At 38.1% G+C, this 13,128-nt stretch overlaps 1 protein-coding gene across 1 annotated transcript in view; it reads right to left on the bottom strand.

Annotated features, from left to right (window-relative positions):
• The window catches only part of LOC126474919 (protein ELYS), a 350,083-nt gene that overhangs the window by 93,481 nt on the left and 243,474 nt on the right, over positions 1 to 13,128 (bottom strand). The window contains exon 22 of the mRNA XM_050102423.1: positions 10,483 to 10,609. Coding sequence (XP_049958380.1) covers positions 10,483 to 10,609 — 127 coding nt within the window. The remainder of the gene's footprint in view (positions 1 to 10,482; positions 10,610 to 13,128) is intronic.

Here is a 13,128-nt window from a genome sequence, read left to right as displayed (position 1 = left end):
CCAGTGGCAGTTTGTTTTCAATTTGGCTTGGCCATTATCATTCGTAAGTTCAAATTTTAGCTTCCCTTCTGATACAATTTCTATTCACTTTATTATTTATCAGTAGGCAGAAGTCTAATATGTCATCACTAGATAAAGACTGTATTGCAGAGGTAACTAAATGAATTCTCCATATCCTAAATCTCACCACCAATTTCTTCCTTTGATTTTAGACCACAGGATGAAACTGATGGCAAGAAGAAAGGAAATTTCATTGTTTGGTTGGACGGAAACACTACACAATATTACGCTTGGTACCACTGTTGCTACAGAGAAGACACTGTGATATCTGCAGGTCTGCACACAAGCACTGCCACGGTACTCCACTGCTCAAGGTGCTGACTTTTTATTAGCCGTACTGGGGGCACAAACCGTGAGGTAACTCATTTCTCCGAAAGATACAATGAAATCTGCAATAAATACCACCCAGTTCTTTTCAGTACAAATTATTAAAGTTTCCAAATTTGGTAGCCAGCTTCCCAAAAAGTATTTCATTTAATGCCCAATACCAACCAAGCAGTGGAATAAAATTGGATCAGAGCTTGGGAAGGACCCCAGTTTATATGCTAGTATTAGAATCATTTAATGATTCAGCATTTGCGATGTAATACGAAAATCCATTTAACATATTTCAAGAGTTAGCAAATGAAGATAGTAGCAGTCCGTCTTGCAAACAGCGATTACAAAAAACACTCACACAAAATTACTTAACTGTGAAGAGATGGCTGATATTTGAGCTCAGTTTTAATGAAGTGTGTTTAGAAAATAGGGAGAGAATGACAGGTTTGTAGAAGAAAAATTACGTTACCACAAAGCAAATTATCACGGAGATAACAATCAAACTTACTAAAGCAACCTACTGCAAGTATCTCGATGGGCTTATAGGTCTGGTAAAAATCACAAGACCTACCTCTAAAAGTAAAAATTTATTTCTCCATACAAAACTGAGCTCATTATATCTAGTTAACTGAATTTCCCGGAACAAACTTTTAGCTGACTCTGCACAATGAATTTATACAGCATAGATAACCTCTATATTCAAGATAATGGTGTGGAGTAGTTCAGTGTATCTTGAAGTTAGGAAATTTATAATAATTTTGCCATCATAATGGCCATTATTTGAGCACACGTGTTGTCCCAATGCAAGAGGCCTTTTCTGTGTGCTAACTTTTGGGTTGATGCACTTGCACACAAATTAAATAATGTTGAATAATAACAGCTAACAGAATATTTCATCCTTTATTCAAATAAACAATCATGATGATACCCTATGAACACAGTTGACACCACTTTTGCCACTTTACTTCAGGGTATTAACGACTAGACAATCCTTAGCTTTGACAACAGATTTTAATTTGAGAATGGTAGAACTATGTCTCATCAGTACCCACAGCAATACCAGAAGTACTTCAAAGTATTCTTCTACTTATCCAAATATTTTGAAATGTCCAACAAATTTGGTATCCTCTGTGCATCCATCTTCTTCATACACAGAACTTCCTTCAGGAAACTACATACTTGCTCAAAGCTGGTGCCTACCATCTCAACCATTCATAACTCTTAACTTGATGGTCTTCTATCACTATACAAAGAACTTTATTGACCAGTCTTTCGGGAGAATTCTCAATCAAGTGTCCAGAAAGTGGCAAATCTGCAGCATTCATATGACCACTTCCAATACATTTAAACCTATGGTTCAGCGGCAGAGTTTTGGATTTAAATACAGCGGTATGGTGGTCATGTACCACTTCTTACTCCTTTGCGAAGTACTCGCTAATGTGAAAAATGTCAGGTTGCACCACGGTTTACCATCCATGACGAATGGTAGGTACCCATTCAAAGGTCAGAGGACCATACCTAAGCACCATGATGCTAAAAACAATTTTTTGTTTTGTTTTTGTGAACTATCTTGAGTACTAACACAGAGTTCCCATTAACTTTTCTCCATTTTGTACCTGGATCTGGACCAAATACACAGAAATGTTTAATCACTGCACAATAATCGTCTCTAGTGCTTTCTGCAAAACTGTGTGACACTTCAGCTGCCAACAATTGTGTTTTGCATTCATTCCAAAACATGGGTAAAAAAATTATGATTATCATGCTTACAATTGTCATGAGGCTTAACAATATTTCCAGGTATTTTGGTAAAATTTACCAGATTTTTCAATACACCTTTTGTGCTTTTCACACAAAACTTTGCTTCTTCCAGCAGAATCTAGTAAATACACTTACAAAATGTAAAACTATTTTCCTTCAAGGCTGCGTTAATGTTAGTTAAATTGATTATTAAATGGCCAGCATTCAGATTAACTAAATTAATAGTTTAGACACTACTGTTTACAATTTCATAGTCACAGCTGTTTAAATTTGGTGTCTTTACAGCTACAACAATATTAGCATATCTGTATCTAGGAAATGATGTGCGAGACAGTAATAAAATAAGTCACAACAGTGTTTTACAACAATGCTAAGTTTTAGTGTGAATGTGGTAAGACAAATTCTGACAGAATGTAAATAATTTATGAGTAAAGGAGACGACTCACCAAATAATAGAAGTGTCACATCATTAACAGACACACAATAAAGGAATGATTGTGAATGCCTATATATGTGCTCTATCATAAAGGATATGTCCAAAAGTTGTCTGCCTCCTTAGCTGAGTGGTAACGTGCTTGCCTCCTATGCAGCAGGCCGGGGTTCAATACCCAGCCAGATTGGAGATTTTCTCCACTCGTGGACTGGAGTTGTATTATCCTCATCATCATTTCATCCTCATCACCGGCACGCGAGTCACCCAATGTGATGTCGACTGAAATAAGACTCGCACTCAGCGGCCGAACTGCCCCAGATTGGGCCTCCCGGCCAGCATGCCATACTATCGTTTCGTGTTTGTTTTTGTCCAAAAGTTAGAAAGTTTTATTTCCATTTTGTGCCTTTCAAATGATGGAAACTCCAGGCAGGAATATCAACAATGTATGGAAAGATAGATTGCTATCTACCATTAAAAGAAAAAAAAATTGCAGTCAGGATTTCCACCTCCTCTGTTCTATTATCTCCCTGTTCTCATCTCCCACGCTCTTCGTTTGCCACCCTCTGCCAATGTAACTGCCCATCTTTCCCCACTCCTCTCCTTCTCCGTTCCTTTTTTCCCCACCTCCCTGCCCCACAACCTCCTGATGCTGCGCTTGTTGTCATTGTAGCCCTGCACACTCCACCAGACAGCATTTGTCTCTCTTCCCCCACCTGTACATTACTATCCTTTCTCCTTTCCCGCCCCCTCCAGATTGCTGCTTGCACCCCTTGCAATAGTTGCATTTTGGCCCAAGATGCTGGAGCTGGCAGTTACATGTGAATGAGGTGTGCTGTCTTGTGTGTAAGAATGGTGTGTTTTTCTCTTTTGCTGATGAAGGTTGCAACCAAAAGCTTTATGTAAGTGTCTTTTAATTGTGCCTGTCTGCAACTTAACGTTTCTTCTTTAACAGTAAGTAGCAATCTGTCTGGTTGATATATTGTGCATTTGATGACTCAGTGCTTCTACTATATGGTGAATTGTTTTCTTTACCCCTAAAGTATTAAATAAGTTTAGTTTTTAATTTTACAAAAATATCAGTAAATGTGTACAGTTACTAAGTCTTGTACAGCTCCAGGTTTAAAAAGAAAACTATTACCTGAAAGTAATCTCTCAAATTACTATTTTTTTCTCAATTTACTGTCACCAAGACCGATGTAATGTCCATTTCAGCCGCAGTAAACGTTTGTCTCTATCGCAAAATCTTCAGTAATCGAAACTTAAAAGAAATTGCTCTTAGAAACTGCGTGAATGTGGTGTGCGTACTGTAAGACCTTCAGTACACACACCATCAAATTATTTGACTTGTCACTCTAACGATGTAGGCGAGTGTCAGCAATATGTCTCGTGGTCTTATCGTGGCGTGTTTATCTTCTGCCGTTAGGTCAGATGATAGAAATGCCACTCGCACGCTTAGAGTAGCAGATTGACGGTGACCAACTTTAAACAGAACTTGATTAATTTTCACACACATTTATTAAAATAATAAAAAGCGTAGACATTACGTAACTTGATTCTGGACGCTGTTTACAATTGACAATCTGAAGTTTCTTTGGTATTGGGATGTTAATCTTATTCTCACATATCTCTGATACTTGACGAAGTGTCTATACATTTATCTTCATGGCTATGTACAGGAATATGGTAATCTTATTAGGCGCAGACTGAAACTTGACTATAGACTGGTACAGACTAATGCAGACTGGTACAGACTGGTGGAGACAAATGCAGACTGACTAATCAGAGGTCTGTACACTCGTTATAATACCTCACGCATTCAGGTATCACTGCGCGAGTGTGATCTGCGAGGAGAAAAGGTTCTATGTTAGCAGCAATCTCATTGACTGCGTTACATATTAATACATGGATCGGCGGAAGCAGAATTTGGTCCGTCTCTAAGGCCAGTGCCATCTCGTAGTGCGGAGACGGACGAGCGCTGCGCCTGCACTGTTGTGCTTAGCGGGGCGCGCTCTAGTGGGAAAATTGTGTATGCGCTGACTACGCGGAACTATGTACACAACAGTGAACATAATCTTTCATAAATAATTTTGATTCTCTTTCATAAACACAGGTATCTTTCATGAATGAGTTTAGTTTGTTGGTTGTTAGGTAGGGGTTAGGTGAGTAAACAGCAAAGTCACAGTCTTTTGATTCAAGGGTAGTTCATCCATAATTGGCAATGTCAGCCAAAAACATATTCAGATGATGGAAGTATGTAAAAAGTAGAACCCAAGCTTTGAAGGCAATATTGATGCCAGAGCTGAGAGAAACTAGAGAGCAGTATATGGGCTGAGAAAGTACACAAGCCAGAGCAGAGGATGAGTCACCCAGGTAGTGATGTGGGACAGGCAAATGCCCAGTGGACAGGACATTTATAAATGAGCATTTTCTCACGAATTTGCCCAAAGCAGTTTCAAATGCTCGAAATCTGGGCATTTATATAAAAAAAAAGTAATTTTTAAAGTTTTTACTGTTAGAATGTATAATTTACCAATCAAAATAAGGGATGGGACGATACTCTCAATGTTAGAAGCTAGTAAATGTTTATATGTAAACATACGTATGCCATTCATTGCCCTTTTTTACTAAGCATGAAAAGAAAGAAGAGAGAGACATGCCCTCTGTTTTTTACTAGCATTCCAAGGAATGGCACATGTTAGTGACAGCTGCTTGTCAGTTGCAATGTCCTTTTTTTACTTTTACAATTTCTGCTCTTTTGTCTCTTTATCTAACAATAACACATAACATGTTGAAAAGCTGTGTAGTGACAACCCAGTATTTGAATAAAAACAACAACAACAACAACAACAACAAACATTGTCCTTCGATGATCGCTTTGTACTCTAACCCATCTTATAAACCATGTCAAATCTCTAAATATTGCTGAAGAATGATTATTGATGGCAAAATTATTACTGATCATATTAAACAGCTGGCATCTGTTTCTTGATAATAACTGTATTCTTAAATGATAAACTGTTTTCAGTGGGAGGGGGGTGGGGGGGGGATTGGTTTACTGACGGATGTAGTGACGTTTGAGAGACACTATAGTTTTTTATTCTCCTCCTTTCTACTTTCCTATGACTGCACTGTTGTGAAGATAAAATGAGATCACTAACATAAAAAACATTTAATAACAAAGAATCGATGCCAAAGATGTTGCAATTGGTTGATTCCGATACTAGTCAATTGCTAGAGAATCTGCAATTCATGGACTTGAGGAACCTGAATTGGTGCACGATTCATCCCTAATTAAAATCATTATGGATAGACTCTTTTACTCAAATATTTTTGCAGTAGAATAGTAAAAGTACAACACTACTTACTTAACATAAACTACACTTTGTTTCAAGAATTACTTTTCAACTTGAGTTTCGTTTTCTTTTTTAATTATGCACTACCCAAAGAATTAACCTCATTAAAATGTATAATTATGTTTACAGTCCAGTTAACTTCCCTTAATAACTCTTCCCTAGCTCTAAAGCAGCTTTTTAAACTTGGTTACCCAACCAAGTGTTGCAAAACACCTTTTCCAATACAAAATATGAGTTTAGAATTTTCTCATAACTACTGCTTATAAATTAATCTTTAAAATGCATGGGCATTTATGAATTGTTGACATTTATCCTGGGCATTAGCCCTAACATATAAATAACCAGGCATTTTACATCACTAACCACAGGTCTCATCCATGGTGAGAGAAACCCACCCAGCATCCGACTGCCATAAAACTGATGAACGGTGAAGACAATAAAGAACAAAGAATGACTTCGAGTTGGCACATTCAGAAGAGTAAAGGTGAGAAGACTAAATATGTAATGGAAATCAGCTGGATCGTTAATAACAAACACAAGAGGAGATACATAGGTAAAGCAGCATGTGGCTGTCCCCAAGGCTCTGCATGCGACGGTTGTCATCTCACCCACATCTGCCGCACTGCTGCTCTGGTGTATTGTGCCCCTGCTATGGTACAGTCAAGGTATTGAAGAGCCCTAACTATTCAACAGAGTGCCACCCCTAAAATAGAAAATCGGATTTTGCAGAAAAGGACACAAACCGCATCTACGGAAATTAAAACAGTAAAAGGGGGATGAAAGAGTGAGTAAGTCAAGGATGTACGGTCACGTGTCTCACCAGACCCAGCACATTCGGAAATCACCCACCAATATCAGAGGCAAAGAATTCTGAAGGCCACGTTTACTAATGGAGGCCAGAGGGACCCAGCATTCCTCCTTAATATGAGTTACTGTCTGTAATGCTCCTATCACAATGTAGGGGTGGCTTATTACATAAAGTAAAACTATGACTTAGCCTGGTATGACCAATGCTGAGGTGATATACGGCAGTGGATTCCTTCAAGAGTAATTAACAGAGAGTGCCTTGCATCAGTAGACTCTCCAATAGTGTGGAGCTTATTAGAGGGAGCACTATCCCCACCAAATGTCACTCCACCTTTGAGCGAGTGGAGGACTTATTTGCAGTGGCAAATTCGTACCTGTGATTGTTAAAGAGAATTGGGTGGTTGGGTGGGTGGGGGTGGGTGGGTGGGTGGGGAAGGGGGGGGGGGGGGGGGGGGGGGGTAAGGCAGTGGCATGTAATCGCTTCCCTAACCAAGCAGTCAACCAATTTTTTCTCTGGGATATCCACAGAACTTGAGACCCAGAGAAAGGAAACTAATTAGGGAGTATGACTAAGGTCAATGAGAAGGTCACGAATATCAGAGGTGGCTCGCTTAACGAAACTGTACTAAAGGCTATCACGTCTGCCATAAAAGAAACCGTTGCGGTGAAATACTCTCTACGATTAAAAATTTTCTATAGCTTCGTGGCGCAGCGGTAAGCGCTCGGGTTCGTAATCCGAAGGTCGCCGGATTGAATCTCGCGCCATGCAACAATCCTCTTTTTTTTTTTTTTAATGTGTAGACACACACACACACACACACACACACACACACACACACACACACACACACAGACGAAAGGATGTGGGTTTTGAGGGAGAGGGTACCTTTCGTCTTTCTGTTTCCTTCCTTCTTTCCTGATGAGGCAACAGTTTGTTGCGAAAGCTTGAATTTTGTGTGTATGTTTGTGTTTGTTTGTGTGTCTAAAAAATCTAATAATAAAAAAAATGTTGCATGGCGCGAGATTCGATCCGGCGACCTTCGGATTACGAACCCGAGCGCTTACCGCTGCGCCACGACGCTGTAGAAAATTATTAATCGTAGAGAGTATTTCACCGCAACGGTTTCTTTTAACTGTTGATTTTCTCGACAACGGCTGAGAAGTGCATCTTGGTGCTTTGCCACATTACACCTCTGGCCATGAGCTTTTATTATGCGCAGTATGAATTGAATCTGAATTTCACAATTGGCAGCCTCCCCTTGTAAGTGCAGAGCTCAGCAGTGTCATTTGTGACTGACTCTTTGGGGAAGGATCTTGGAAAAGTTCGTTAATACAAGTAGCAGGAACAGGCAACAGTTTGGAATGCATCAACTGAATCATACAATTGAGAATGACATCAAGGCACATTGCCGAGAATGCTCTTCACATTGGGGTGAAGATCATGTCACTCTCTGAATGGTATAAGCTGCCATAGATGAAGCACTCTGTGAAAAATGTTGATGCACAGCCTGGAAAATTGCTCAAGAAAATGGATGGTCACATATGGATGTGATTAATGCATTCCTCATTCATTCGTTAGCATCACACCCTGCTCAGTTTGCATTTGAATACTTCTGTTAAGAGGCTATGTGCATAGCAAATTGCCAGAAGCATCCAGTCTGACCAAAGCAGTATTCTTCCGATTCCAGTTGTTTACGAAGTGTTCCCTTGGTATTTTTAGGGTAAATTCAGAAAGACAACGCTGTAGAACAAATATAGTTGAAACAGCTACTAGCAAAACAAAATACTGCAGCTTTGACAAGATGAACATTAAATAGAATGAACTTAGTGTCTTCCAACAAAACACCAGAAGCCTCATGGAGGAGGGGGCAAAAAAAAAAATGAACTACTCATATCCGCACAATAAAATGACTTCTTGTGCATATCAGAACATCAATGAAAATCACTGAAATTGAACAATTTCATCTTGATGGATATAAGCTAATATCATACTACTGAAAAACCAAATAAGAATAAAGTGAGAGTGCTTATTTATGCAAAAAATGGCATGAAGGCTCTCCAAGATTGCTTAACACTTTTTTTAAATGGTGTGCCACAATAGATCAAAAAACGTACAAGCTTTTTAGTCCTGACAAGCTGCCAGATAAAACTATCTCAAGCTTTATAGATCAATTAGAAACATTTGTAATAATCAATAAAATTCTTCTGTGTTTGAGGCTGCATTGTCAACTATAAAATTCTGACCATAAAATCCTCAGGGTGTATTGCTAACTAGTTAGCAATACACCCTGAGGAAGGAGTATTGCAACAGTCGCCAAAATGTCAGAATTTTATAGTTGAGAATGCGGACTCAAACCCAGGAGAATTTTATTGACTGTGACCATGGCTGCGGAAGCCTAAATTTACATTTGTAATAATGTTATGCAGACTTACTGGGGTATCAGTGTGGAATCTTTAATGTTGATTTTCTGCCATAAGTACTTACTAAGGATACTTAAGAGTTTTTGGTATTCAGTTTTGGATTATTTTTCACAATAAAATTGCCTACAAGATTTGTAAGACATAGCACAACAGCCACGGATGAGCTGTTTTTAGACTCAATGAACTGCAGTGATCTAAATGTAATGCCAGTCAGTGGTATATCTGAGGATGATGGTCCAGTGTTAACAATAAAATAAACAGACCAGTTAGGTACAGATAGAAGAAATGTGTTGTTCTGCAGACTCAAAAACAATGATTCTATGAAACTGTAATGAGTAATTGTACAAAGAATACTGGAGAATAATTTATAAAGCAGATTGCTGACAAAAATTAACTGGCCACCAGTCAATAATTACTTCCTCTCAGGGGCACTAACATATCAACCACATATAAGCAACCAAATACAGATGCATCAGATTTACATGTGCAGGCACTGCACACTCCACCAACAAACATTACTTTCAAAAATACAACCCATAAGGTGATAACAAAATCTATCAGATCACTATAAGTATAAAAGTAGTAATTCAGCTAACTATGAAGGTGTTTCTATGACCTTATTCAAGAATAAAACAGCCTAGATGGGATAGTTTTCTTCTTTGGAAGATATTTAGAGGCTGAGGAAGCTGAGGAAATTAGCAGAAGGAAACTAGATGGCACTGTTTTTGTTTAATGAATTGAGGCATCGTCATTTTGTAAAAAGCACACTGAAGATTTTCAGTAGTTCTTTGCTCAAAGATATGTGATTTTGGTTGCTACAAGTATTGTTGGGTGAACTGCTCTGGGAAAGGCAGGATTGCAGAATTAGAGAAGAGTACAAAGAGGTGAGAGTGAGAACAAGTTTGGCAAGGAGAGTGCTTATTCACCCACAGGAACAGGAACAGGAACGAAAACACTCTCTCTCTCTCTCTCTCTCTCTCTCTCTCTCTCTCTCTCCACATTGTCAAAAACAACTACAATGTTTAGCATTTTGTAACAAGTAACATGATCTGTGAATTAACCAGACATGTATTTTCCACTGTGCCTCCTCCATGCCCCAAATCTCACCCACTCTTTATTTGAAGTGTGTGTGGTAAGGGGGGGGACACTTGCAACACTGGTGCTAACATTCCATACAATACAAAAGCCTAATGATTTAGTTTATTTATTCTGCAGAGAAAGGATATTCTTTTAACAAAATAAAATAGTAATAAAAGACCCTACTGCTTAATTTATGACTATAAAAGTAGTTATATCACTGTTTGTACTATTCTCTAACTGCTATTTTACCTGTCTTTTTGCCATCAGTGTTCATCTCTGTCCCGTGGTCTTTTGATGTAGCCCCTCTTGTTGTTCTGCTTATATCTTCACTAACCGAATCTTCAGGTGACAATGATTTTTTTGAAACTGAATGTACCTGTAGCAAAATTAATCCATTCAAGTATTCTCCAGAAAGCTCACAACTAGAAGTCTTTGAATCTATTATTAATCTCTGGATTTATGTTAATGTTACAGTTCTATTGGAAAATACCTTCAGTGTCTAAGCCTCTAAGTTCAGATGTCTGATGTCTACTTGCCAGTTTAGATGACAAAGTGAGTTCACACTCTTTCCCAGGTTCTGAATGACTGACTAGTATCTTGATTGTGAATGTGAGTCAAAATTCTGTACCTAAATGTGTGTGACATCAGATGTATGCCAGACATTTCAACAGTTGCATGGAAAATTTTAAAACATGTGTATCTGAACAAAAATGGAGAGTGAATTAATTTAGAACAATTTAATAAAAGTTGCATCCAAATATCAGCAATGTATTTCTTTGTTTTAAACCAGTAATCATAAATAAGGAAAGAATCTCTCAAAACTACATGCACATCAAAATTACCCATTGGATGTCATTACTTCGAACTGATTTGACTACAAATTAGTTCCGAAAATTCTTCTTCTTCTTCTTCTTCTTCTTCTTCTTCTTCTTCTCCTCCTCCTAAGTTGTTATTACACATAATCAATAAATTTGCTGCACTTTTTCTGTGCTAGTGTGCCTATTTAACTTAATATTAAGGCACCTATATGCAATGCACCAGACAGAAAAATACAATACCCATTTTTTTACCAGCACCCGATGGTCACTGTATTGGTCAAAACTAACAAAAAATTAATCAAATTCCTGACACTAGCTGATGGTGTAGCTATATAAACACGTTTCTACTGGAACATGTTCCAACTCTTTAGTACTATCATACAGAAATGTGTTACTGAATAATTCCTGGCTCTGTCAGTTTCACCCAAAAACTAAGAGCAACTGTTGAATCAAGAGATGTTTGCATAATAGTTAGGTGCACATATTATGCAGCAAATAGACATCTGTCCACAATCAAGCTTGACGACTAAGACACTAACCACAAGCTGATACAGAGGAGCGTGATGTGGCAGCTTAAACTATGATATAATTCCTCTGAATTTTCAGCACCCTTTTATTTTTACTTTTTTTGTTCTCTTATGATTGTTTTCAAGTTATTGATCAACATCTAATCAACTGCTTCACATGAAAGGCTCTTCGCTGTCCTGGTTGCCTTAGTGGGTGTGACAGAAAATAAGCAATTTAGTGCAAATATCAATGATTCTCTCATAAGGAACCAATATTCCTTGATACCGATGCTCTTTCGACAAGTTATTAATGCCACCATTTCTTAATGTCAGTGAATCATTCCAGGAAGTCAGGTGGAATGTTTTGAAACAATCCTCCTCCATCTCTTTCTGTCTTGGTAGCTTTCCTCCATCACCACAGCACCCCAAATCTCTTTCCTTTCAAAGTGGACTTTAATCTGGTAAAACCACCTCTTCTTGGTTTTCATTCTGGTGTTCATTTCCAAGCACATACAGGGAATTCGGTTGGACTACATCTGTTTCATCTGACCAACCACTTCCTTTCTTCTGTGGTAACTTCCACTCGCCCTGATCTTGACTCTCCTTGTCTTTTGTAAAGAAAACCTACTAAGGAATTTAATTTCACAAGCTACTAGTTGACATATGTCTCTTTTGGTTACAATGCAGCTCTCTACAATAGGATATGACGGGCAGAAGGAAAGTTTTCAACAGGACCTGTTTAGCTCTTCAAGGAAGATCTTTATCTCTGGAAAGTCTTCATACTAGAGTAAAAAATTTGCATACTTCAGTTACCCTTTCAGAACCTCAAGACTGACACGCTAATGTTTTCTTCTATCAGCATTAAATATTCTATTAAAAATGTGTTTCTCTGCTCTAAGTTCCATTTTCCCCACTAATAAAATAAATAAACAAGGTAACATAAGAAGGCCACTCAAAGTGACATTCAAATCTAATGGTCCAGTCCAGCTGATGACCAGCTTACAAAGCTGCATAGTTGACTTTTTATCATATTTTCAGACTGCACATTTCCCTTAGTGTGTCATGAAGGTGCAACTCCTTCCAACCATACATACAATAACCGAACACTGAACATTTTCACACACAAAACTATACACTTTGTTACATGAATGGTTTGTGGCAAACAAAACAGTTCAAATTCTGGTTCTGGCCAATTTTTGTTGTTGTCTGGTTGATCTTAACTAGTGCTCATCTAGTGCTTTACTATGAATACTAAATGATAAAAACTCAAAAATCTATTAATGCTTTGAAGATATCCGCAGGAGGATATTTCAGTACTCGTGCATTTGTACAGCTTTCTTCACCGTGTGTTTTTTTTTTTTCCTGAATCTTAACCAACTTATTGGATTAACTTTCTTGCTGCCAACCATTATCGTGCTTTCGCATAAGGACATTAATCAGCAGCACTGTGTAGAGTCCTTATAAATTCAAAAATGTCTAAGTTGTTGCTTATTATACTCAGTGAGTATGTATCTATCCTCACAGCAATTCATATATTCAACTATGGATTTTCAGTCACCTTTTAGGGCCAA

Source organism: Schistocerca serialis, chromosome 4 (assembly GCF_023864345.2).
Source record: "Schistocerca serialis cubense isolate TAMUIC-IGC-003099 chromosome 4, iqSchSeri2.2, whole genome shotgun sequence".
Taxonomy (NCBI): domain Eukaryota; kingdom Metazoa; phylum Arthropoda; class Insecta; order Orthoptera; family Acrididae; genus Schistocerca; species Schistocerca serialis.
This window is presented reverse-complemented; position numbering and strand designations above follow the sequence as displayed.